A 26,896-nucleotide genomic window follows, 5' to 3' on the forward strand; every position below is an offset into this window, starting at 1 on the left:
TATTTGTTAGTCATCTGCAGTATTTCAGATAGCTTAGATGAGAAAAACAGACAGCACTATAGCAGCGTGTTTGAAGCCAGTTGTAGCTGACTGTCCTCTGGCCCTGAGCTAACCCCGTTCTGATGCTTCGGGGTTTCATGGTGCTGCGTGGTCACCGTCTGGGCCTGCAGCAAGGAAGCCAGTGAGGCATGGCAGCAATCTGCTGCAGGGACAGCAAGCGTGACTCTCAGCTCTCCCTTGCAAATCAGGCATGGCTTGACATGCACGAATGTGCGCGTATGCAACCCAGTGACTCTGAGTGTGTGTGTGTGTGTGTGTGTGTGTGTGTGTGTGTGTGTGTGTGTGTGTGTGCTCTCACTGCTGCATCGTCCCTTCAGTGAAAAGCACAGACGAAAAACGTGACCAAAGGCCTGCAATGGCAAATCACTGCTGCATATGGGCCAGCCTCCTCTCGCTCTCACATGTCCTCTGTGTGTTTCTCTTTCAGGCTGTCTTTGAATCTCTTTAGCACTTTTACAGAAAAACACACAATATGTCTTTCCTGTCCTCATGTTTTGCTTTTTTTTTGCCCACATCTGTGCCCTTGGCAAACCTCCCTCTTTATCTTTTCTCTATCATTTCCGTTCATGTCTTTTTTCATATCTGTCCAGTGTTTAAATAACGCAGTCTGATTTGTTAGATGAGTTCATTCCTCTCTGGATACTTGCTGCAGCTGTCAGTGCCACATGTCAACAGTATAGCAACTGCCCTCATACTTGTCAAGTAGAGTAACAGCTCCCGAAACCCCAGATTATAAATCTGAAACAAGCCAAGTTTCATTCTTTCCTGTACTGCCATTAAGGTACACCCCTGTCAATATTTTCCCTCCTGTGTGCAAGCCTCTCCACATCAGCTCAAGCTGCTGACTCTGCATTATCAGAACTGTACACCTGCTGATGCACTGGCAGTCAGGCTGCAGGATGTCTGTAGCAGACAATGCCCCTGTTGTGCAGTGATACACTGATGACTGAACTGTGAAGTAATAGGATTAAATATGATTCTGACTTCACCCCATTTATTTTTATCTGCATTTCTCTCTTTCTCTGTCACACACGCGCACGCAGACGCACACTATGACTGTACTGCTGTCTCGTCTGTCTGCTGCGCCAAGGCCCACTACTGAAGTGACATATGGAGGTGCACAACATGCTCATGACAGGACCAACACGACCGATGAGACATCCAAGAGTGCTTATCACATGCATCAATGCACACAAATCCACTATTTTATGTTACATAAATACATTACATGATGAACAAACACAATCACGACAACTAGAATCTAACCTTGTGCGTCCATTTATATAAAATTTCAGCCTAGAGACTCGCGACGCTGCTGGCTGCAAGCCTCGGAATTCTGCAGTAAAGCAGGAGGGGCAGAATTGGCTTTCTATTGGCCCGCTCGAAGACTGAGATGAAACCAATTGGTCAGCGATCCCATCACCGATGAGACGCTCGGGAATATGATTGGCCAGCTGCGTGAGCGGTGGGCGGGTCTAACCGGCCCCTCGGTTCACTCATTTGCTCTAGGCGGCGCTTCTTCCACTGGCGGAGTGGTGCGGCTCGAGCAGCGGAGTACTGCGGTAACCGGCAAAGCCGCGGAGGGAGATCGAGTCCTGAAAAGGTAGCAGTGCGGCTCGTTAGTTTCGCCGGTCTTTCACCGCAAGTATCAGAGAGCAAAGGAAGGAAACGCATCCCCGCGTGATGCTCCGCTTGAGACCGCAACATTTCATTTGAAAGACGTCTCACAGGGGGGGAAAGATTGTAGCCTAACCCTTTGGAAGGTTTGAGAGACCGTTTATTTAACGCCAGACAAACATTTTGCCAGATCTGTAGATAACTTCCCTGACGTCTTCTTCATTTTTTTTTCATTTAAGCAACCCCTGAAAAAACTGAGCATATTCTCTTTTATTTTTCTCAAGGCAAGGTATTTTGATATAATTCAACGCGAGGGGCTGACACCTCTCAAGCCGTGCATCACCTGAGAGGAGAACAGTGACTGCGCCAACATGGGGGTAAGACTGACGTTTCCAACTTTACTTTAACTGCGTTGTAGCCCACCTGAAGTGGCCTGAGAAATGAGCCGTAGCCTGATATTTTACTGCAGACGAGAAAGGGCTGATGTGATGTCATGTTTTCCTTTATGGAAATCCCGTTTGTCTGAGTGACATTGACTCTAATGCGGAACTGTGTTTTATACCCCGGTCTCCTAGACTGCGACAAATTGATGTAGTCAGTAGCTCCTGTCTAGTGCGGCTGCAGAAAGCAGCGACATTTAACTGCTCACTTTGATTTGACTTTAGCCTGTTTTTGCTTGAATAAGACTTGTTTTACTTCATTAGAGATACGGACATTTTATTGCTTCGTCCTTTTCTGTGGTTCACTCGGTCAATTTAAACAGTCACTGATATATGATATGGATGAAAAGTGATGCCAAAGTGTCACAAGTGGAGCAGGTGTGTGCGTTAGAGGTTGTCAGTGTGTCATCTGTATTTGAGGTCTCAGATAGGCCTTAGTTGGGCTATAACCTTGCCGGCCATGGTAGGCCTAATCGGTTTATTCTTACCAAGAGCTCTGGTGAGACAGGGAGGGAGGGGGTGCACGTGTTAGAAACCTTTTCTGTTCACCCATCATTAACCTGTAGTTAAAAAAATAACAATAATTTTGTTACATTTAAAGGCACACATATGCTCAATGACTTTCGCAGTGATGGATGAACATGGTGTACTGTGACCTCCTCCATGCCCTCGCTGCCCCCCTCATGTCCTCTAGCTGATTTGAGCCCCGCTGGCTCTGCCCTCTCTCCGGTCTGCTCCGGCACGGGAGAAGCATCTGGCGGTGTTCCGGAGAGATGCTGAGCCCATCACGTCCTTAGAGTGGACGCCATCAGCGGAGGAGTCTCATCCCCAGTACCCTCGATGACCCATGCGTCATAATGCGGTTACCGGGAATAAGCGCCTCACCAGCTTATTTCCCCTTTAATTTGTGACATAACGGGGACTCGATAATCGCCAACAGTGAACACATTTACACACACTACAGATTAAAGAAACGATGCATCCAGGGCATCAGGGGCACAATGTGCTCTCGTTTCAGTAAAGTTTGTCAGTATGAGAGTTTCCATCTGCTGCACGCACCGGTTAAACCGTTAAAAGCATCTGATCTGTTTCTGGTTATCTAGATAAACTTAGCCTATTAGTCATTCAAATGAATCAGAGGAAGCTGGTGGAAAAACACAGCGCTCCCGGAAAATGCCAAGGCGCAGGAGCGACTGCCGGTGTGAGCTATTGCGCAACGTCTTCTCCATCACTCCATCCTGCGGAAGGAGTTGTAATTTTTAATCTCCGACCCTCGTCTGTCTGCTGAATGATGCGGTGACATGACGCTGCAGAAGGGACCATGCGGTGCTGAGAGAGATCAGGCGCTGTTAGAGGCAGCACAAGCCGATGTCATCGCAGTTACACAAGCATCTGACATTTCTCTGCCGGGAGAGACGTTGAAGATGCAGGATTCGGGGGGGAAAGCTAACCCCGGCAGCATTAGTGGGCACTGCGTCAAAAGGGATGGGAGTGCAAAAAGTGCTTACGTATGTACTGCTGCTGTGTGGAAGCTCGGTGAAGCAGTGCGAGGGAGAGACACTGAGTGGAAATAATGGTGTGTCATTTAGGGAGATGCCGCAGCTCTCCAGAGACTGGCATTATAAAACAGAATATGAGCGTCACTGGCGGTCTGTGAAGGGTGTTTCCTTGACTTTCACCGGATGCGCTCTGAGGTCACCCTGAATGAGAAGGTGGATGGAAAGATGGATGAAGGGATGGGGTCATAGATGGATATCTATACTGAGTCCGACTACACTTCCTTCTCTTTCTTTCTGCTTTTTTATTCCGGGAAATTTGCACTGGCGCACTGTGCATAGCATTGCCAGCTTTCCTTTCCCAAGGCCGCAGGGGGCATTGCTTGATACGTGCCTTCTGCGTCAAACCGGGGGCGGGGCCTCTGGTGTGGAAATTCCCTGTAAAGAGCTGTGATAGGCTGGCACGAGGAGCCACGCAGTAAGGACCGGGCTTAGAGACAGCAGTGATGCTATAGAGGAAAGCTTGGGCATGTGTCAGGGATACTAGAGAGACAACCGGCACATTTAGTCTGGCACTGAGAAAGATAGTCTGAATTTGGCAGAGCATCTCTAAAGAAATGTCTTGGAGTTATTTCCACTCACACAGCCGCTCATCCTGCTCATTGTTCCTCTCTCTCTGCATTGGTGCAGCTATACATGGCTGATGCTGATGAGACTATAGGAGGAGGTTTTCACCTTCAGACACGTGACACTGATGGGGGGGAGGGTGCCACTGCTGAGAGAGCAGGAGGGACAGAGGGAGAGAGAGATAGAGGGAGGGATGAAGGGCAGATCAGTAGTGGCTGGTCTGCAGGTGTGGAGAGAGAAAGAGAGGGATTTAAAGTATTGGAGGAGGCGCATGAAGGGGGAGGGTTGCCTGGCTGTATATCTCCTTACAGGATAATGACCTGAGGCTCACATTACCATGGCTCTTGTTTCCTCTTGCTGCGCATTGTGGGATTGGTTATCGGGGGGGCAGGAGACAGATGGGATTGGGAGAGGAGAGATGTCGTTGGTTGGGACATTGACTGAAGGCTGAGCATGGTGATGGAGAGGTTGGAGAGGTGTGGTGTAGGTGATGCCCACGGGGAGATGGGAGGATTTAAGAGAGATGTTGGTGTAGTAGTGGCACTGAGGCTTTGTCAGAAGGTCATACAAGCTGGTGACGAGGGGTGTGGTTATGGCTGAGGAGATGCTCCTGTCGAGATCTCCGTTAGACTTTGATTAGACTTGATAATTACCTGTGTCATGATGTAAATGTCTCTAAAAAGACATGTAGCTTTTATATCGGCACTAGTGAGACGTGCGGTGATGGAGAAGAAGTTAGAAGGTGTCAGTGGAAGGTAGTTCTGGAGTTGGATATGTGTGGCCTCTGCAGAGGCCCAGCCCTCAGTTTGGTGCAGAGTACTGCACATCCCTCCCCACTGCACCTGCTGCCTGATGCTGATAGGCTGCACTGTACCACAGCTGATCTGTCCACACGTCGCAGGAACCAATAGAAAAGCACGTCCATACAGGATCTGATCAAACGCATAATGTCTCTGATCGCACAGCCAGCTGGGAGCTTTTTGCCCTGTGGCCTGTAGGGGTCAATTAAGGTCAATATGGCGACCTTTGAAATGCTCCGCCATTGTCCCTTTCAAGCCTTTTGTAGGTCTCTGATCAATAAATATCCACTGTAATGAGGACAATGCCCTTAGAGGGACTACTGCTGAAGGACAGAGCCCAGATTTCTCTAGTGCCTCAGCAAAAAAAAAACAAAAACCTGGAGTTAGCCTCCTCGCGAGTGTGAGACTAACAGGACAAAGCCTGAGCTGTGAGCTCAGTAGCAGCTTGTGTAATGCTAATAAAATGAAAGGTCAGTGCTGTCTCCTTCATACATTACTTTAAAACAAGGATGCAGTAGCCACAGTGATTGACTAACAGTTTTCCAACATGAACGTGTTGATGGTCTCCCATAATGAGAGCGATTCAGAGGGGTTAGGTTGCCTGACTACAACGACATGACTAATTCAGGGTGTTGTCCTGGAGATGTGTGTATGTTTGTGAAGTGTGTGTGACTGTAAATGTGTGCGTGTGAGCATCCCTGTGTGAATACACCAAAGTACAAAGTGTAACACTGGGCAGCCACAATGGACAAATTCTTGTTGGAGTCACAAACAGATTATTTTACACCTTACTGTCGTTGACGGTATTATCCTACCATGTACTGCTGCCATTCAGTGAGAAATGTTACAAGTGCTTATGAGATTTACAGTAATTATATTCCTGAATAGTAGGTTGCAAATGATTTTCTATTCATTCAGACACACTTAAAGGTCCAGTGTGTAGCATTTAGAGGGATATATTGGCAGATATTGCATATAATATGCATAACTATGTTTTCATTAGTGTACAGTCACCTGAATCGAAGGTTTTTTGTGTTTTTGTTCCCTTAGAATTAACCATTTATTTCTACATACAGAGTGGGTCCTCTTCCATGGAGCTTGCCACACTGTTTCTACAGTAGCCCAGATTGAACAAACCAAACACTGGCTTCTAGATAGAACACTTTGTGTTTTCGCATTTTCATTTTATTTGAAAGATTATTTCTCAGGCATTATAGCCTTTAATAATAGGACAGCTGTAGATAGACAGAAAAGGTGGGAGAGAGGGGGGATGACATGCAGCAAAGGGCTGCAGGCAGGAATTGACCCTGGACTGGTGCAAAGGACATAGTCTAAATGGGGTGCACACTCCACCAGGTGAGCTAGAGGTCACCCCCTGATTTCATGACATCGTATTTTTGCATCGCCCACCATAGTTCTCATACACACTTGGCACGCACACAAGAAGTTTCAGTGGGTTGCAATGTTGCAACCTGAACATTAGATGCCACTAAATCCTACACACGAGATCTTTAATAAGACAAATCCTGGTTTGGAAACTCTAAGCAACACGTGATGTGCTTATATGTATATTTGAATTAGTTCTGCAGTCAGTGGCTTCATGCACATCTGGACCACTCTGTGCGACCAGCTGCCCGCAGAGGAGTCCTGAGGTGCTCTCTCACACCATGTCGAGATGCCATGTTTGCTACAAGCACCAGTGAACCTGAGATTTACAATGCTAATCTAGACCAGGACACACCCACAGGGCAAATATATTACAGTGCATTGTACAGACCTAAAGATACACAGTCACACAACTGTCTCTATGGGATGAACAGATGGAGATGATGATAGGACGGACAGATGGACAGGAGGGAACAGAGGGAATGGGGGCAGGAGAAGCTACAACCTGAGTTGGGATTTTGAGTTTGGGTTGTGTTTGGTTGAGTTTCTTGCTTTTGTTTGATTTTAGTGTTTGGAGGAAGCACGACAGATGATTTGAGATCTCATGAGAGTTTATCTCTCTCTGTCTCTTTGGGTTAATGTGGTTTAGAGATTAAGATTTTCTCTTAGTGCTCTTATGCGGCCAAAATCCTTTTATTTTCTATTTACGTACACTATTCCATTGGATCATCCATTACGTGTACTTGGTTAATTTTAACTGCCACACAGTCGTACGGAAACGTCCGCTGGGACTGTCATACCAGAAAAGTTTTCCGCCATCTTTTCCCTTTCTTCTACTTCATGCAAGATATCGGGAATCTCCCCCTTTTGATGCCTGTTCACTTTGTTAAATAGAAAGATAAGGAGCCTTCATATCACTCTCCAGGCTGATACAGATGAGTGAAACAAATATCTTAACAATCTCTTTTACAAGGCATTCAAATCCTAATCATCTGTTAAAAGTAATCATCTAATCCATTCGCTAACTCATCACAGCGAGAAGACATTCACCAAACTATTTGGCATCAGGACCCCATGATAAATACGGAGGTTGCATTCACGCATTTGAAAGTAGAGTGATAGAGAGACAAAGAGAGGATGACACACGGTGGGCTAATCCAGTGGAGTAATCAGACGGTTAATCCCAACAGCTATGTCCCTCGGTCCACGGCCTGAGCCCCCCACTGTGGCCCAGAGCCCTGACCATCCTGCTGCAACACACAGCAGATGGCCCAATGACCTTGCAAGGTCAGACACACACATGCATGCAATGACACACACATACACACCACACACATAGTAGCATTTATACAGATGCTGAAATTAAATGACAAACCAGCACATACTCTAATATGCAATACTTAAATATTTCTCTATGTATATTTATGTATTTTAAGGTGTCTTAAATGTTGCTTTGATGGATTTTTTTAACCTTTATGCGATAATTATAGCAAGAATAGAGAAAGACAGCAAAGTGTAGTGGAGATCCAGTTTTATCAAGGATGCCTTATTAATACAAAAACGTGACACATCAATTTATAATGATTTAATTGTGACTATGCTCAGGCCTCTCTGATATTCAGACCTATGCACATTCACAATGGCACCATATCAGTCACGGTTTGGCCTGAATGAGCTCAGCAACAGGCCAAACTGCAGACAGAGCACCTTCAACCTGCAGCCTCGCTGAACTACTACATGACTACAAGAGAGGATGAGATGGATTAGACCCAAAATTCATCTAATGTCATCTGTAAAGGCAGGTAGAAATACAGTTCCTATCTTATTATACACCATTGGCTTTACTTTAAATTCAGACATTTGGTAATTTGGTAAGTTCCCATGTGCCAGTGTAAAGACAAGTAACTTAAGACTAATACTTATGTGTACTTAAAGTAAAGATAACTTAAGACTAATAGTTATATTTACTTATAAAATAAAGATAACTCAAGATTAATAGATAAGAAAGATAACTTAGTGGTTATGTTTACATACCTTTTTCAAGGCAGTTGGTTTCCTAGATGTTTAAAGTAGATCAACTTGTCAGACTATTTTCTACTGGTCAACCCCATTGGTGCTACCACAAAATACTTACACAGTGAGATTTCTAAATGATAATCAGGGTGACGACTAGCTCACCTGTTAGAGCAGGCGCCCCACATACAAAGGCTGTGTCCTTGCCACAGCTGCTGCGGGTTCAGCTCTAACCCACAACCCTTTGCTGCATGTCATTTCCCCCTCTCTCTTCCTCTTTCACGCTATAGCTGTCCTATTAAATAAAGGCAAAAAGCCCCCAAAAATATCTCCAAAAAAAAAAAAAAATCATCAGTAATGTTGATATAATGAGGAAGTGAGTAAAGGCAAATAACAGAACAACTAAAACAGTATGGCAAGTTTAGAAAATTAGATCACTTTACTATAACAGAGCCTTTAAAACCATAAGAATGGTCACAGTGAAAAACAAGCATTAAGGCCTCCAAACAAAGAGGAAGTAAAGACTCATGGTGGTGCGACAGATACTGTAGTGGTTGCTGAACGATAAAATAGCACAACTGGTAGAGCGGGCTGGTAGTTCTTCCACCTTTAAACCACTTCCTGATATGTGCTCCACAGGATGAGAAACACAATATCCCGACAACAGCGTTCTTGCTTTTTGTATTTGTGTGTATTGTATGTGCACATCAGTTCTTCCTCTTACAGGAGTCCCTGTGCGTGCCATTAAAGGGGAAGAAAAAATGCAACATGCCAGTCCTAGTCGAACCCACCATCAGTGGGCAAGCCTCGACCCGTTGTCCTTAACGTGCTTGATGTGGTAGTTCTCTCAGGTGCCACTCCTAATTTAAGCAAGACACTGGGTGGGAACACAATGTGCACAACAAAACAGTGCAGTATTATCTGATTTCAGTTTGTCATTGCTATGTAAACTATGAAGTTTCGTAGTGTGTAAGAAGTCAGAATCTACCTTGAACATGTCCAGTTCTAAATTAAGTTAGAAAATACTCTGTTAACTGTCACTCTGCTCCTGAAATGTAGAGCAACAGGTCTTTCCTTCTCTGACTATATGTTTTGAGGTATGTCTTATCTTTCTGTTTATCCTATTATTTCGCAATCACTTGGTCTCTCTCTCTCTCTCTCTCTCTCTCTCTCTCTTTCTCTCTCTCTCTCTCCCATTCACTCTACATCTCCCTCCCTGTCTCTGCCGCAATGCGTGTAGACGCTGCACATACGGACTGTAGCCAGCACAATGACTCACCTCTGCTCACACAGACACACACACACACAGACACCAGCGCACACAAACACACACTAATTCCTTGAATCAGTCTGTGTTATACAGCAGTGAATGCAGTGTCCGATTACAGATGCATCAATTATTACTTATCCCGGATCGCATCAGGGGATCCTAGGAGGCCACAGCTGAGCTTCGTCACCATGCCAATGGCCGTGCCGGTCACCATGGTTACTTGCCCTCCAAACACACTCGCTCATCAGAGTTGTTGACATGAGGACAAAATGCAAGGATTAGCTTTGTTAGCCAGAGCAGGCCTGCAGGATCATCTATGATCAAATCAAACGCACAACCAGATACGTGAAGCAATAGGCTTTATTGAATTATTGATCTTTTAGGCAGGTTTTAATACATTGACTGAGTGAGTGATTGCAGTATGTAATCCATAGAGGAGCATCCGATGTTTCCATTTCCTTATGATGTCAGAGACATGTCTGTCCATCAGTCTTTTTGTCTGTGCGCTTGTGGGAGAGCGAGCGTCTGTAATTCCAGCCACGAGTCTCTGTTTCCTTCCTCAGGACAGAGGGGGCTCATTACATTACCCAGAGCTGTGTGAGACAGCTGGACACCCACACAGACCAATGGCACACTTTGATGTTTTTCTAAATGAAGGACACTCAAATTGTGTATGGACACAATTCACCTTTCTCTGCTGAACAATTAAACAATTATGGTGGAGACAACAGAGACAAATACAGAAAGAGAGAGACTGAGAAGAGATCAGATGATGTTCAACAACTTACTACAGTAATAAAATATTTAAATGTAGACAGGTTTTTACTTGTGTCAGGTTTTTTTTTTTTTGGCAAAAATGTTTGCAGCATACTGTAGGTGCAGATGATATCAGGTAGCAGGGTGTGAGTGGAGGGAAGAGAGGAGAGGCTTCCACACTCACACACACAAAGCAAGGTATGCACTTAACATACTTAAAATACTGTAAACACAGACACAAGATAAATCAGCAGGCTCTCTTTTCTCTTTGACTCTCGCTGATAAATACTCATTCACACCCATACACACACACACTCAAGGACACGCACAGACACTCGGAGCGAGAATATAATCTATTAGCATATGAGAGCACATGCTCAAAGTGACACTTGCACACGCACCATAAGTGAGGTTGTGCAATCTATTAGAGTGGGGTCACTGCAGGTCAAACACTGACACACAGCCAGCAGACAAAGACTGCTGGTCAATATCTAATTAGAGGCATAAGAGAAGGGTGACAACAGCTTTTCTCTCTCTCACTCACTCTCTGTCCCTTTCTCCACCTGCCTCTCTCGCTCTTTATCCGTCCCTGCTTCTCACCTCCCACTGATGTCTCCCTTTCCATGTGCCCAGTCGTGTCTGTCATCCACCCCCTTAACATCCATCTCTGCGTGTCTCTACTTTTCACCACATATTGCTTTGTTTGGCATGACTCTCCATCTCCTTACCAACCACATCTATTGTCTGGGCGTGTGTGTGTGTGTGTGTGTGTGTGTGTGTGTGTGTGTGTGTGTGTGTGTGTGTGAGAGAGATAGGGAGAGAAAGACCTGTGTGTGTCCATATTTATGTTATTAATTTCAGTGTGCATATGCTCAGAAGAGCAGGTGTGCCTTTGAGCAGACAATGCGCCCTTAATTTGTACTTGCAGTGTTCCTCTTTGTCTGTGGGCAAACTGTGGCCACAATAACAACATTTTACCAATAAACTGATACTAACACACCTGCCAGTTTGTCATCAGTGAGATTATGATTCCTATTTGACGCCTGATGAGAGGGTAAACTTGTACCTTCCTGTATTACCCAACACCTTTGCTCTCCAAATAAAGATATGGCGCCATCATTCATTCAGTTAATCTCCAGTGAATAATATGTCCATACATGTATGTACCAACACACCCTGCACACCCTCTTTCTTAATCACACACACATGCACACAGATCCGAGGGCTGTCTCAGAGGGGCTGAGCAGCAGTACTTTTCCACTGCATTAGTTTCTGCTCTATGCAGCCTCTGCCTCACCAGGCCTGCCTGGCCCAACTGCGGCAAGAGATCTGCTCACCTGCTCCTTTGTTGCAGACCTCAGTGTGTTTGCATGTGCGTGTGTCTGCAGTCAGGTCAGACACCTCCCTCCCACTGACATGCTACTACTCTGCCTGACATGCTTAAACAAATGTTTCATTGTTTGCTTTGCATTCAGCAGCAGCCGTTGAGCAACCCGTACTCCTCAATCAAGCTAGTTGAAGCTGTCATCTGCATGTTGTTTCATGAAGCCCTTGTTTTTGTATTTTTTATGACGACAAACCAGAAAGACAGGTCTTTGTCACCGCATATAAATTCAATATGCAGAGGCAGAGGCATGATTTTACAAGTTTCCCACAGCAGCCATACAATTGGGTGGGAAATTCAGTGGCAAGTTGATCCTTGTCAGGCACATTTTGTCGCACTGCAGGTGTGTGTGTTCTGGTGTGGTTTGGGTGTGTGAGTTTTTGTGGGGGACTCGGACTCTCCATTCATAGTACTTCCTCCCTGGTGCTTTTGTAAACAACTATGTAAGCTGGGTTAGAGAATTTAAGCAAACACACTTTTAAGCATTGTGTCAAAGGGCAGATCACTTTGTTTCTCTCTTCATATCTGCCCTGTGATATCAGACGCAAACAAAGTAGTCCCGCAGCAGTTACCTGTGCATTCTGCACTCCTGATAACATCACTACCTAATTGTACCACTAGAGGGCGCTTACTTTGTTTCAGTAAATTCCAGCTAGTTTTTGATTTCCTGTGAAGGAACACCCAGCCAGGACCTCTTCAATAATTTAAGTTATCAGTGAAAACTTAACCTTTGACCCCATTTTTCGACACACATGCCCTCATTAAGAGGATTGTTGTCACTGATTATTAGTTGATAGATATTGATGTCTCCGTCTGATTCAGTGTAAATGATGTGGCATCCATATCAGCTGGACTTTTCCACTCTGTCAGACCATCATTGTGTATCTGACTGTATTGATCTGCCACATGGGCAATTTCCTTGATGACTTGCTTATGTCAGTAAAGGGCCTGACCACCAGGACCCATGCACACCTCCTGGGAGGGATTCTTGCCTCTCCATGTCACCTCTGACCTTTGATGAGGGACATTTGTATTGATGTGGCCCAGCAGTCAAGCTGCTCTCCTTCCGGACAACAGGCTAGGGTTACAGTTATAGACCTAGAAGGACTACAATGTGCCGTGCTGGAGAAAATTGGGATTATTAATAGTCCACTCACGTCGAGTCGAACAACATAAGCCAATTTCTGAGGGGACAATTATAGGGGAGAGAGTACCTGGAACAACAGGCAGTGCAGTAAAGCAGAAAGAAGACAACGAGGACATTTGATGTGCCTATGTGTGCGTGCATGTATTTGAGACTTAATTTTTAGTGATCTTGACATCAAAGTGTCTCTGATGTATCTGGTCTAACAGTGTAGGACACACTAAAATCTAATCAGAAAGCCTTTGACGTGTACAAACTCTATTTTTCTGCTCTCTCTCATGTCTGATTGCTGCTAGATACATGAAAAAGGCCAGGAAGCAATTAGTTAAAGCTTACAGGTTAAACCACTGCACTCAATTATGTTTTGATGTGTCCACTGGGCTGTTTTTGGACATCAGAGTAAGAATTATTTGATCAGAGGAGATCAAATGGATTTGGCAGAAGAGACAGGAGGCACATGCTTTAATTTGTGGTGATCATGCTCTCCTAATGTAGACGTTTTTGTCCAGAACAAACAGAGCTACCAGGGTACTGCATTTATGTTTCATGTGTTTAATAAGTTTTATGATAATAGTCCTTTATATTCATCCTCTCCATCTAATATCTTCCTCATAAACTGAGAATAATTGATAAAATACAAGCTACTTCACCAGGCCACTTCACAAGGGTACAACATCATTTACTGTATAGTGAAAGAAAGAAACCTCAAGGGCAATTTAATAAAGCCTGCTGGCTTTATATCTGTTGCAGTCAGTGAATTGTAAATACTGTTACAGTGCCACACAAGACTCTGCCCAAGGAAACAATGCATACAATGCATTTTTAGACACAAAGTGTAGTTTAAGTTAATGTACATGTACAAGCCCAACAGTTTAGATTATACACAAAGGCGCACAGGCTACTATCTTATTAATGTAGACAGAAGGCATGTGTAAAACATGTGTGTGTGTCTGTAGTATGGGCGGTCAGACAGTTACCGCGTTGCCACCACACAGGACAAAGATGACCGATCCCCCAAGAAGAAGAAGGGGGCGGGGACCAAGGACATGGATGACCTGAAGAAGGAAGTGCCCATTGTAAGTAAAGCCTTTTCTCTCAGTATTTGTGGCACTGAATGTTGGAATAAAATATGTTAGAGATCAATTCACTTTTGAGCTCTCATTCAAAAGCTGAAATCCTCTAATTATTCTGAAAGATTTTTTTTATATCACTGATGCATTTGTGAGATGTGAGTGGATGATTTTCAACTTTTGAAGAACATCTCTTGAAGAATATAGTAAAGTTAAATGACACCAACTCTGTTGGGGAGAAGGAAATTTTTCCCATGCAGCCAAAAAATGTTTTTTTTACTGGTAAGAGGGGTGACCTGTTATCAAGAAGATAACTTTGATCCCACATCCCAGCGCAAGAAACAGACACCTGGTTTGCCATATCTGGCTGCCCTGCATTCTTGTCTCTCAGGTGAACTGCATGCATAGACTAAATTTTTCAATTACCTTCTGTACTGTTGATTATATTTCTTTTAAAATAGCTCAAAATCTTTTTTATTACTCAATAGCACAACTCTTGTTTCAATTTGGACTATTTCCTACACATTTTCCTTGCATGCAAAAACATGGCAACTACAAGTCATCCTGGACTACACAGATGACTGATTATCTCTGTGTTTTCTTTTTTCAGACAGAACATAAGATGTCCGTAGAGGAAGTATGCAGGAAATATCAGACTGACATTGTCCAGGTGAGTTGATGATAATTTCTCTCAGTATTTACTGCTGCAGTTTGAAACTGTTTCTCCATTTGGACACTAGGTGGCACACTTCCATTGGTTTTACAATCCAGCCCAACAGTGCCCTGGACTCCAAAGGCATACTGAAGAAATAAGAGAATGTTAGAGGATTACTTCGACCACAGAATAGCCATTTGAAAATCTATTAGTCGAGCTGTGTTACAGTGAATTCATGGAAAAACTTTACTTTTCTCACACGAAAACAAAACCGATTGATTGGGGACCACATCTAACAACAGCAAATCAATATCAAAGCATCCATTAACAAACTCTCACACAACTGGTGCAGTATAATCCATGTCTTATTTGTCCAGTCATATACTCAGTACTTCCCAAACACATGCAGTTTTTGCTAAAACTGTACTATTTAAAACTGAACTTACAGCAAAACTCATCTATGCCTTCTTCAAAGCCAGACTTTTTAAAGACTTTTTTTGTGATAATTTGTGTGTTTGGGAAGTACAGAGCATATGACTGGATAAATAGGACTTAGTTGTGTGAGAGTTTTTATGTCAATGTTTTAATTATTGTTATTAAACATGGCCCTATGTCAGTTAATTAATCAATATGTTCTTGGTTTTCCATGAAGGCAAGCAAGAAAAACAAAGCTGCCATGACTAATGATCATGTTGCAGTAAACACAATATGTGCTTTGCTTTGCTCTGCATCAGTGCAGACCCATCTTTCTCTGCTAACTCCACAACTCCACATCCCAATTTCTCTGCGCTCCCTCCAGGGACTGACCAATGCCAAGGCAGCAGAGTTTCTGATCAGGGACGGTCCCAATGCTCTCACCCCTCCTCCCACCACCCCAGAATGGGTCAAGTTCTGTCGCCAGCTGTTCGGTGGATTCTCTATCCTGCTGTGGATCGGCGCCATCCTCTGCTTCCTGGCCTACGCCATCCAGGCAGCCACTGAGGACGAACCTGCAGGAGACAATGTGAGCAATTCACACACCCGCATGCACATCTGAACCCATACTCGCCTCATTAACACAACTGTCACACTACTGACTCTGAAACACAGACATAAATCACACCTCACCTGTACCCAGTGCCTTCCCACAGACCACACACACACACATATGTTTGACTTTGTCTCTCTCTATTTCCAGTTGTACCTAGGTATTGTGCTCACAGCTGTCGTCATCATTACCGGTTGCTTCTCGTACTTTCAAGAGGCCAAGAGCTCCAAAATCATGGAATCTTTCAAGAACATGGTGCCTCAGGTAAATATGTGTTTGCTCAAAAGAAACCAAATTATGTCTGAAAGCTCCTTTTGATTCCCTCTGGAGAGAAGACTCTGACCATATAGCCTTTAAAGGCCGTGAATATCAGGAAATTTAGGAAAAAAAAAAAATTTGCAGTCACCAGAAATTATGGCTCATTCAGTAAATACCCAGTTAATGTGACATAACAGAGACATTGTTCATGTAAGTCTTCACACTTTATCTCTTTGCTCGCCACTGATATCGTGGGTAAATACTGCATATTGCCAAAGGAGGTGGCACAGCTGGTGGTTGCCACTCTCGGCCTGTAAATAGTCATGCATCCTGTGTGTGTTCTGATTTCAAATTCATTTCATGAATTCTTTGCAAACCATATGTTCAGTCAGATGGTTGTTTTCACATGAAGGGATGGAAAAGCTTTTTGCTTCTCTGCTACAAGAAACCATCTTTCTCTGTGCGTGTGTTTTCCAACCATTGCCCATATCTCCCCGCAGCAAGCATTGGTGATCCGTGAGGGTGAGAAGGTACAGATCAACGCTGAAGAAGTGGTGGCCGGAGATCTGATTGAAGTGAAGGGAGGAGACAGGATCCCTGCTGACATCAGGGTTGTCTCTGCTCATGGCTGCAAGGTAAACACACACAAACATGCATAGAAACACACATTTAAATTTTTGCTTCTTGTTATCTGCAGCAACATGTTTTACTTTTTCTGTTTCCCCCATTAGGTTGATAACTCCTCCCTAACAGGCGAGTCAGAACCCCAGAGCAGGTCACCTGACTGTACCCATGACAACCCCTTGGAGACCCGAAACGTTGCTTTCTTCTCCACCAACTGTGTGGAAGGTATGGTCAAAATGGCAACAGCATGACACGCTATTATTAATGTTTGTGTCTGGAGTAATAAAGTTCACACCTGACAAACTTTACTCTTAGACTAACATGCAATATACAATTTTAACTGAGAAAATGTTGTTTATAGGACTAATCACACAGGTACTGATCGTATTTTACAACATTATATTTCTGTTCTTTGTCCAAAACCAGGCACAGCACGTGGCATTGTTATCTGCACCGGAGACCGCACAGTCATGGGTCGTATTGCTACTCTGACCTCTGGCCTGGAGACCGGCAAAACCCCCATCGCCAAAGAGATTGAGCATTTCATCCACATCATCACAGGTGTTGCTGTCTTCCTGGGCGTCACCTTTTTCATTCTGGCCATCATCCTGGGTTACACCTGGCTGGAGGCTGTCATCTTCCTCATCGGAATCATTGTGGCTAACGTGCCTGAGGGGCTGCTGGCCACTGTCACTGTAAGTGCACAAATAATTAGACACTTATTTGGCATTTTTTCAATTGCTCCTGAGTTAGCTTTGGTATATTATTTGCAACCTGTTGTTGCTGCTCATTACTTTTTGGTTGTTGTTTTTTTTTGGACACATAAGGTTGTCACAAGTATTGATGCTTTGATACTTTTTTAATACCATGTGTTTAAAATGATAGGATCTCTATTATTTATACATTCAATATTACCAGAAGAATTGAAGCTATGAAGAAAAGCATATCTACAGTTAGATTTTCAACCCAAGGCTGCACAGATGAAACAACGGGCGGAAAAATAGTCCCGAACCTGTGGCTTTTAGGTCATTCTTTCCAGCACCAAACCCATCAGTGACGGGAAGTGTGTGTTCAGCAGTAGTGGAAGAATTAGTCAGAGCTTTTACTTTAGTAAAAGTAGTAATACCACAGAGCAGAAATACTCTGTTACAAGTAAAAGTCCTGCATTCAGAACTTTTCTCAATTACAAAAATATTAGCATTAAAATATATATCTGATATAAAATAACATAAAAGTACTCATTAAAATGGTCCATTTCAGAATCATCTATATAATGTTATTGGATTATGACTTTTGATCACTTTAATGTGCTGCTATGGGGCTATTTTTTTACTATATACACTGCCAGGTAGCAAGCTAAGTCTCATCTTTATCCACACTAATACATCATAGTATATGTATGATTATATTTTGTATTATTAATCTATATTGGCAATGTTACCAGTAATTAGTGGAGTAGTGGAGTTGAAAATACATTATTTTCCTCTGACATGTCATTGAATAGAATTACAAAATAGCAGAAAATGGACGTACAAATACTTCAAAACTGTACTGTACTGTACTTGACTAAATCTACGTAGTTACTTTCCACCACTGGTGTGAAGTTGTTCATTTTTTAAAAATCACATTTTTTTGTGCCCAGGGACTCATTTTTTCTTTTTGCTATGGTATCAAAAGAGGCATCAAGTATCATTTTCTTTATACTTGTAATGTATTGAAGTTTAAAATTTTCAAATCTGGTATCATGACAACACATTTTCTTCATTTTATTTTGTTTTTTATGTTTCTTTTGCTGATTTTAGTGCTTAACTTTCTTTTATTGTTGTTCCATTTTGTTAAATTTAGTTAGGTATTTTAAGTATACTGTATCTTTGGTGCTATTTTTATTGCATTTCTCTTTCATTTTGAAAGGTGCTCTAAAAATACAGATTCCCTTTATTGCTTCTTATTTAATTGTGCCATGAGCTCACTTTATTTGGCATCAAGAAATTCTATTTTAGAGCTCCTCAAGTGACACATCCAAACACAGTGGTGATTAAAATTGTTAAGCATCATAATTGTATTTGTCTGCAGGTATGTCTGACCCTGACTGCCAAACGTATGGCTAAGAAGAACTGCCTGGTGAAGAACTTGGAGGCTGTGGAAACCCTCGGCTCCACCTCCACCATCTGCTCTGACAAGACCGGCACCCTGACCCAGAACAGGATGACCGTGGCCCACATGTGGTTTGACAACCAAATCCACGAGGCCGACACCACCGAGGACCAGTCTGGTTAGTGAGGACGAGGAACAGAATAGAATATGGGCTTAATTACAAGAAATCATGAAGGTTAATAATAGCCTCTTCTCTGTTCCCTCTCCAGGTGCCTCTTTTGACAAGAGCTCAGTGACATGGCTGTCTCTGGCTCGTATCGCTGGTCTGTGTAACCGTGCTCAGTTCAAAGCTGGACAAGACTCACTGCCCATCCTGAAGCGTGACGTGGCTGGCGATGCCTCAGAGTCTGCTCTGCTGAAGTGTATTGAGCTGTCCTGTGGCTCAGTCAGGGCGATGAGGGATAGGAACAAGAAGGTGGCTGAGATCCCCTTTAACTCCACCAACAAATACCAGGTGAGGAACCAGTTGGATTATAGCTGTGCCCTCAAGATCAACCCACATATGCGCATTACATTAAATTAACTTTCTGTTCTCCTGTAGCTCTCAGTGCATGAGACAGAGGATCCAAATGACAACCGCTACCTGCTGGTGATGAAGGGAGCTCCTGAGAGGATCCTGGACCGTTGCTCCACCATCCTGTTGCAGGGGAAGGAGCAACCTATGGATGAGGAGCTGAAGGAAGCTTTCCAGAATGCATACATGGAGCTGGGAGGACTAGGAGAGAGAGTGCTGGGTAAGGACAGATAGAATTGGAGACAGGGAAAGAGGGTGACAGGGAGAGATAGTAAAACCATGACCAGAGGTACAAAAGTAGAAAATAGAGATTTTTTTTATTTAGTCACGAGTATGTCAAAAATATCTTTTCCAGCTTAGTGTGATTTTCCATTCTATAATGCATTGCCATTAAACAAATAATACAATATTCTGTTAATTTTGCTTTCTGAAAACATTTACTTACTTACTACTTACTTAATAGCATATTGGACCCACACCCTTATAGTGCTCCTACTGTCCTGCAAATAACCATATAATATAATATAATAACATATAATAACCAGAACAAATTCTTGACAAAGCATTTTTCTTATTGTCTTATTCTTTTAATGGTCTCTGTAACATAAGAGGTGAAAGACATTCTCAACCCAAAGAGAAACATTTTTCAGTGTGAAAATTTTTGAAATCACTCAAATCCAATTTGTTTCACTGGACAGCAGCTGGACAGTTGGCGGCAGTAATAGCACAACCCCATACTTGCATTTAGTAATTTTGACATTTTCGACATTTAATTTTCAAATTTTCGACAGCTCGAGATCAGATTTTTCAACTTATAGGGAAAGTTTGGATCTTTTGAAGTGGGGTTTTGTGAGGTGCTTATTCATAGTCCGTGTATTACATACAGTTGATGTCAGCCGGGACGCCCCCAGTTCGGAGAAGCAAGCTGGAATGTAATTTGGCCACCTAAAAGAGTCCCACCTAAAACAATTAAAGACAGTTTAAGTGTCCACTGTATTGAAAATATTTTTCCACTTTACCTTGCTGTCAGACAGCCCTTTCTGTCATTTACAGCTGTAAATGGCTTTTGTTCCACATCTGTGCTCTCGTCAAAGTCACCAGACTCCACTGAGAAAAAACAGTGTCTACCACTGCCTTTCACAGTTCGTTTTTTTGTGTTATTGTGTGACTTTTGTGAATATGAGCTCACATCTTAAATGGAAAGTCACACAATAACATAAACTAACTAACTGTGAAAGGCAGCGGTAGTCCAGAAGCTCCTGAGCAATGTTTTTCTCCATTGATTATGGATTTCAAGAGGGTGATACATCGGCTTCATGTAGCTAAATGTAGCTTACACAGAATTTTTTAAAGTGGCTAAAATACATTTCGCTGGTCCCCCATTTACAACATTCCAGTTTGCTTATCCAAACTGGCTGCATCTCACTTCAAAAGATCTTTTGTATCCCTGTAAGATCTGTTGAATTATTGAAATTAAGTTTCTTGAAGACTACTGGAGATGTGTTGGAAGTTATGTAAGAGGTGGGGATGGATAGAAGATCTGTGTTTATTCTTAGAAATCAAAAATCAGACACTAAATCACACATTTCTTTTCCCTGCAGGTTTCTGCCACTTGCTTCTGCCAGAGGACCAGTACCCCAAGGGATTTGCCTTTGACACAGATGATGTCAACTTCCAGACAGACAACCTTTGCTTTGTTGGCCTCATGTCCATGATTGACCCTCCCCGTGCTGCTGTGCCTGATGCTGTTGGCAAATGCCGATCTGCTGGTATCAAGGTGAGTTTTTTTTTTTTGACTAATGTATTCCTTACAGTGTTGTTTAATAATGTTCTGTATAGCAGTGCCTTAAGATCTTATGATAAAATGTCATCTTTTGTTGCTCTTGTTAGGTCATCATGGTCACTGGAGATCACCCAATCACCGCCAAGGCCATTGCCAAGGGAGTGGGCATCATCTCAGAGGGCAACGAGACAGTGGAGGATATTGCAGCTCGTCTTAATATACCCGTCAGCCAGGTCAACCCCAGGTAAAGAATGATCACAGCCAAAAAAAATTAAATTAAATAAGATACATACAGTCATGTTAATGTTGGTAAATCATGATGCCCACATTAACATCTAAATGTCTGTGTTCAGGGATGCCAAAGCATGCGTGATCCATGGTACAGACCTAAAAGATCTGTCTCAGGATCAGATGGACGACATCCTGAGGAATCACACAGAAATTGTCTTTGCCAGAACCTCCCCACAGCAGAAGCTCATCATCGTAGAGGGCTGCCAGAGGCTGGTAGGAGCAATTTCAAATTGTTTTATTAAAAAAAATGCCTCATGCACTAAAACTGTTGGGATGAGTTGAACAACTATGAGTCAAATCTCCAATCCAGTGTTGTCCTTATGCTTTATATTGGTTTTAATAGAAGGCAGTGTTTTTTACCTTCATTTTTCACTGGGTACATTCAGGGACTAGACATATAGGGATCAATATACTTTTACAACAGCAGATGGCGCCAGTAATCTGTTTAATGAGGATTTCCTGACTGATGTGTACACTGTTTTTGTTCACTCTGAGATGGTTAGTTTGCATTTGATTCACCAACAGGTTTTAGTTTAATTTGATAACATTTGATTTGATTTATTTATTGTAACATTTGAATGCATTTTATTGCCATTTAATTGTGACAGTTTAATTCAACGATGTAAAAAAAAAAAAACATCCACAAAACTACAAAAAACAGAAATCATGAAGTATTGACTTGTTTAATGAAAATATTGTGATCCAGTGTATAAAGGGTATTAAGGAGCATGTCTCCCTTAAAATCATGATACCTGGGTAGATATATCAAATATATCTTCCATTTATTTCTGTCATCTGACCTCAGTCCTCCTTCTTCTCTCCCAGGGTGCCATTGTAGCTGTGACAGGCGATGGTGTGAATGACTCTCCTGCACTGAAAAAGGCTGACATTGGTGTTGCCATGGGAATCTCCGGCTCAGATGTATCCAAACAGGCCGCAGACATGATCTTGTTGGATGACAACTTTGCCTCTATTGTCACAGGGGTGGAAGAAGGTGAGAAGACCCAGAGGACCAAACTGAAACAACATTTAAAGCAGTGAAGAGTTGATAATGAGATAATCTATATATACATATATACATATACATTTATATATATATAAACTAAGCACAAAAAGTAAGGCAATTTGTGATTGGTAGATTATTTCTTTGTTGTGACAATGCTTCTTGGCAATAAATCTTATACCGTGGGAAAGCCTGTTTATTTCCCTTTTAAATGGTGCCACATTTGTAAGGAACATGCATTTGTGGGATGAGCAGCAGAGCTGAGTATGTGGGTTGCGGTTATGAAAAATTTGCCAAATCTTCTCTGGCAATGCGAAACAGCTTTTTTTTGCTGTTGCTATTGACACTTGTTTTGAGCTTCTGGTACCCCCAGGTGCTGACAATCAGGTGCCCGATTGTCACCTGATTGTTTGCGCCTGTGAGCATGGGCCCTGCTACAGTGGTCAGTTGGTGTCTGCTCCAAGAATCGGCATGCCATGTTTGACTGATCTGGATAGGGCCTCTGCGATAGGGCAACTTCAAGCTGGTGTTCCGCAAAACCAAGTAGTGGCATTATTTGGAGTGATCACTAGTACCATCTGCAAACCGAAGGCCAAGTTCCATATAATGGGGGATGTCAGAGACAGGCTGCAAAGTGGGCTACCCAAGAAGACGGCACCCCAAAAAGACCATTTCCAGGCATTGGCAGAGAAGATTTAGGAAATTTTTCATAACCGCAACCCACATACCCACATGTGGCACCATTTAAAAGGGAAATAAACAGTTTTTTTTTAACGGTATAAGATTTATTGTGAAGAAGCATTCTTACAACAAAGAGGGCTTAGTTTATTAGTGTAGAAAGAGACGGATAGATAACAAGATTTCAGATAAACTGAAGTAAGTTTTTTTTCTGCAGACTAAGCTAAAGAATTATTCAGACAGTTCTAGTGGATGTGGCTCCAGAGAGCTAGACAGTAGGACTTAGTATGTGATGTAACCTGTCTGTATTTCTCCCTTCAGGCCGTTTGATCTTTGATAACCTTAAGAAGTCCATCGCTTACACCCTGACCAGCAACATCCCAGAGATCACCCCCTTCCTGTTGTTCATCATCGTCAACATCCCCCTGCCACTGGGAACCATCACCATCCTCTGTATCGACCTGGGAACTGACATGGTGAGAGCTGATCAAACACTCAACTGTCTTCTACGGCAAGCAGCTTTACTCTGTCTGATACAACTTGTCATAATGCACTAGAAGTTTACATCTCTCCCTCTTCCCCTCAGGTGCCAGCCATCTCACTGGCTTATGAAATGGCTGAGAGCGACATCATGAAGCGTCAGCCCAGGAACCCATTCAGGGACAAGCTGGTGAATGAGAGGCTTATCAGCATCGCCTATGGACAAATTGGTAGGTGAAATGCTGCTGCTGATTTAGTCTGTGAATTGTCTTTGATCTGGATTGAGGTTTGAACGTGGTTGCCTAAAAGTAATTCTGTGTTAACATCAACTTTATCCCATACATACAACAACAACCAGATTATCTTTGAACGTATCTGCAATGTTTTTAGGAGGACTTAATCCTAACTTAATGCCACTGTGTGTATTTTTTCCTCAGGTATGATTCAGGCTCTGGGTGGCTTCTTCTCCTACTTTGTCATCTTGGCTGAAAATGGCTTCCTGCCCAGTCGACTAGTCGGCATCAGGCTCAACTGGGACGACCGCTCTGTCAATGATCTGGAAGACAGCTATGGGCAGCAATGGGTAAGAGTGTTGTTTTGGTGTGTTTAAGGTGTGTTTTTAAGGCTTTGTCAGTTCATCTTACCATGCATATGTCCTCTCCTGCACTCAGACATACGAACAGAGGAAGATTGTGGAGTTCACATGCCACACAGCCTTCTTTGTCAGTATTGTAGTCGTGCAGTGGGCCGATGTCATCATCTGCAAGACCAGACGTAACTCTGTGTTCCAGCAAGGCATGAGGTGAGTCCAGCAAGTGTGCCGTGATAACAATAAACGTACATGTGTCCTTTCAGTAAATTATTTTTTTGCCTGTAAGTAAATCTAAATTAGGGTGGCACGCATTTCTGCTCTTCAATATGTGTTGTGTTTCTCAACCCAGGAACAAGATCTTGATCTTTGGCCTGTTTGAAGAGACAGCCCTGGCTGCCTTCCTATCCTACTGCCCAGGCATGGATGTGGCACTCAGGATGTATCCTCTAAAGTGAGTGCCTTTACCACATATCACATGGATACATATACACCCACTCTGATATTAAGATATATTATCTGTTTACTTGATTATGTTTAATCCCCATTGTTCTCTTGTTCACAGGCCTACATGGTGGTTTTGTGCATTCCCCTATAGTTTTCTCATCTTTGTTTATGATGAAATTCGAAAACTTCTCCTTCGTCGGAACCCTGGAGGTTAGTATTTTTGTCCATATTACCTCTTAAACCATAGTTTCTTAAAAGGAGGTTGTGATTCAGCCTGGTCTCACTCCCAGGGTGTCCAAATAGAGCACCTCTTCGGCGTCAGTACAATGTTGCTGGGGGACGCACCTGGCTTTCCACCAAATTCAATGTAAACCCAATCATGTCATTATACACTCAGAGCAACAGATGTAGTTGAAAGAACACAAAAGTCCATGCAAGGTGGGCGGGAGGGGAGGTGAATGGTTGACCCAGAAGAGCCATATTCCAGTCCAACAAACAGCAACACTGGTTGTGGCGTTTCTTTGCCTTTCCAGCTGCATTTGTGCTACTCAGAGCAACATACGCAATCTTTTCCTGACCATAACCAGGTAGTTTTTTTGTCTAAACTGCCAAAAATTGACCTCTTCTGTCAAGACACAATGGAAACAGTTGCCCCCGGCATCATTTTAGTAACGTCCGCGACTTCTTCCCTATAGTGGCAAAATTACAAGTAGGTATTACTTCATGTTGCATGGTATTGCAGCGGTATGTGCTGGGCTATTTCTTGGCTTGCATTAACTTTCTGGAATCTCCATTGGTTTCCTGGCAACTTGGCAATGACAAGACTCAGGGAAGCCACTGCACCGCGCCATGAAATAGTCCAGCACTCCTGTGTTATCCCAAGTTGTTGAACTAGTCCTTCAACAAATGCTAATTCAGAGAAAATCTTCAGAAAATATGAGGTGAAAACATTAATGATGATCTTTTCTGTTTTTCTTTCTCTCTCTTGCACTCCAGGTTGGGTGGAAAAGGAGACATACTATTGATCGACGGAGCATCTTTGCTCAAACCCCCTCCATCTTCCACTTATTTCTCCCCCCTGTCACTCCATCCCTGGCAAGACACACCTCCAAATGCCCCGCCCTCTTAAAGACAAAAACCGCTTTGAAGCAATTTTCATCACAACTGCCCCAAAGATTAAAAACAGCAAAAGCACCTTTACAACTTTCTACATTGACCCGCCCCCCTTTCTCCCCATCTCCTATGATACTCTTTGCATGTGTTCTCTCACTGCTGTGTACATAAACCAATATATCTACCAAACGGCAGCTGCATATTGTGTATGTAGATTTGAATGAGCTAAGGATACAAAGGGAGTGTCTATGCTCTGCAAAAAAGGGCCATCCAGCTCCTCGCCCTCCCCTATTCTTCCCCTGCTCTCTCTCCCCTTCGTCTGTCTCTATACCTTCGTTCCCCTCTCTCTTTCCCTCCTCGCCAACCCTTAGCTTGTCCTCCAATCACACACAGATGTAAAGATCACACAGTGAGATCCCACCGCCGACACCACTTCGACTGCCACCTCTCGCCTCCGTCTCCTGTCTGTGGAGGACCAGCGGAGTGGTCATCTCCCTGTCGTTCTTGCCACGTCCATTTTCCTTCTCTTCCGTTCTCAACGGCCACAGTGTTGTTGTTTTTTAATATGTGGGGCACAGGGGGGGTTTCGATGATTTTACTTGTCTTTTTTTATTTCTAAGACGGGAGGGGGGGTACGTGAGAGCTGCTTTTCCTCATTTAGGCCTAATAAAGCACACCCCATGGCGTCCTGTCCCCTGTCTCCCCCTCTGTCTCTCACATCCCTCCCCTCCCCTCCCTCCTGCCCCGTTTGTCTCTGTTTGTGTGCACTGTGTGAACCATTGTCCTTGTTAATAACTATTACAGTACACCCCCCCCAACCCCACTCCCAAGTTGGTAAATACAACTCAATCTTTCTGTGTGCTCTAGGAAATCTATATAATTCTATACTGAATTTAAATGAAACAATAAAAAAACATATGTTGAAAAACATCTCAAGAGACATTCATGAAGAAGATCATCAACAATATGGATGGAATAGGAAAACACGAGAGAGAGAGATGTGTCTCTCCTTTTGTTTTTGTTTTTCGTTTGGTTTCAGTTATTTTTTGCTGGTTTTTCAGGAGGCTATTCTAAAACTGTAACAGCAGAGCAGGGTTTTAGGTTTGTGTTTTTACCAAAAGACACAAGACACCAACCAAGGCTTTCAGGTTCCTGTCACTGCAGGTGTGCCGGTATGATGTGGTGCAGTGTGCTGTGATGTGGTGAGTGGTGATGAT

At 43.2% G+C, this 26,896-nt stretch overlaps 1 protein-coding gene across 2 annotated transcripts; it reads left to right on the top strand.

The window, feature by feature from the left end:
• The first annotated feature begins 1,598 nt into the window (after positions 1 to 1,598).
• atp1a3b (ATPase Na+/K+ transporting subunit alpha 3b) lies at positions 1,599 to 25,732 on the top strand. Of its 2 annotated transcripts, none has more exons than XM_049583578.1 (23): positions 1,599 to 1,823; positions 1,962 to 2,054; positions 13,950 to 14,069; positions 14,674 to 14,733; positions 15,518 to 15,721; positions 15,896 to 16,009; positions 16,504 to 16,638; positions 16,735 to 16,852; positions 17,054 to 17,322; positions 18,701 to 18,899; positions 18,991 to 19,235; positions 19,323 to 19,515; positions 20,897 to 21,072; positions 21,186 to 21,322; positions 21,432 to 21,582; positions 22,195 to 22,363; positions 23,372 to 23,526; positions 23,637 to 23,760; positions 23,968 to 24,113; positions 24,202 to 24,332; positions 24,472 to 24,573; positions 24,685 to 24,776; positions 25,563 to 25,732. In XM_049583578.1, the coding sequence occupies exons 2-23, from the start codon at positions 2,049 to 2,051 to the stop codon at positions 25,589 to 25,591; spliced, it is 3,075 nt and encodes a 1,024-aa protein (XP_049439535.1). In that variant the 5' UTR covers positions 1,599 to 1,823; positions 1,962 to 2,048; the 3' UTR covers positions 25,592 to 25,732. The 2 variants fall into 2 exon arrangements, with proteins under 2 accessions (XP_049439535.1, XP_049439536.1); XM_049583579.1 differs by having other exon boundaries at positions 13,989 to 14,069.
• The last annotated feature ends 1,164 nt before the right edge of the window (positions 25,733 to 26,896 follow it).

The sequence above is a fragment of the Epinephelus fuscoguttatus genome, linkage group LG8 (assembly GCF_011397635.1).
Source record: "Epinephelus fuscoguttatus linkage group LG8, E.fuscoguttatus.final_Chr_v1".
NCBI classification, from domain to species: Eukaryota; Metazoa; Chordata; class Actinopteri; order Perciformes; family Serranidae; genus Epinephelus; species Epinephelus fuscoguttatus.

What these genes read in the sequence shown, in the direction of transcription:
- atp1a3b (XM_049583578.1), top strand. An exon ending in GGCTGCTGGCCACTGTCACT is followed by an intron (nt 17,323 to 18,700) that starts GTAAGTGCACAA and finishes ATTTGTCTGCAG; the next exon opens with GTATGTCTGACCCTGACTGC. An exon ending in TCGACCTGGGAACTGACATG is followed by an intron (nt 23,527 to 23,636) that starts GTGAGAGCTGAT and finishes TCTTCCCCTCAG; the next exon opens with GTGCCAGCCATCTCACTGGC.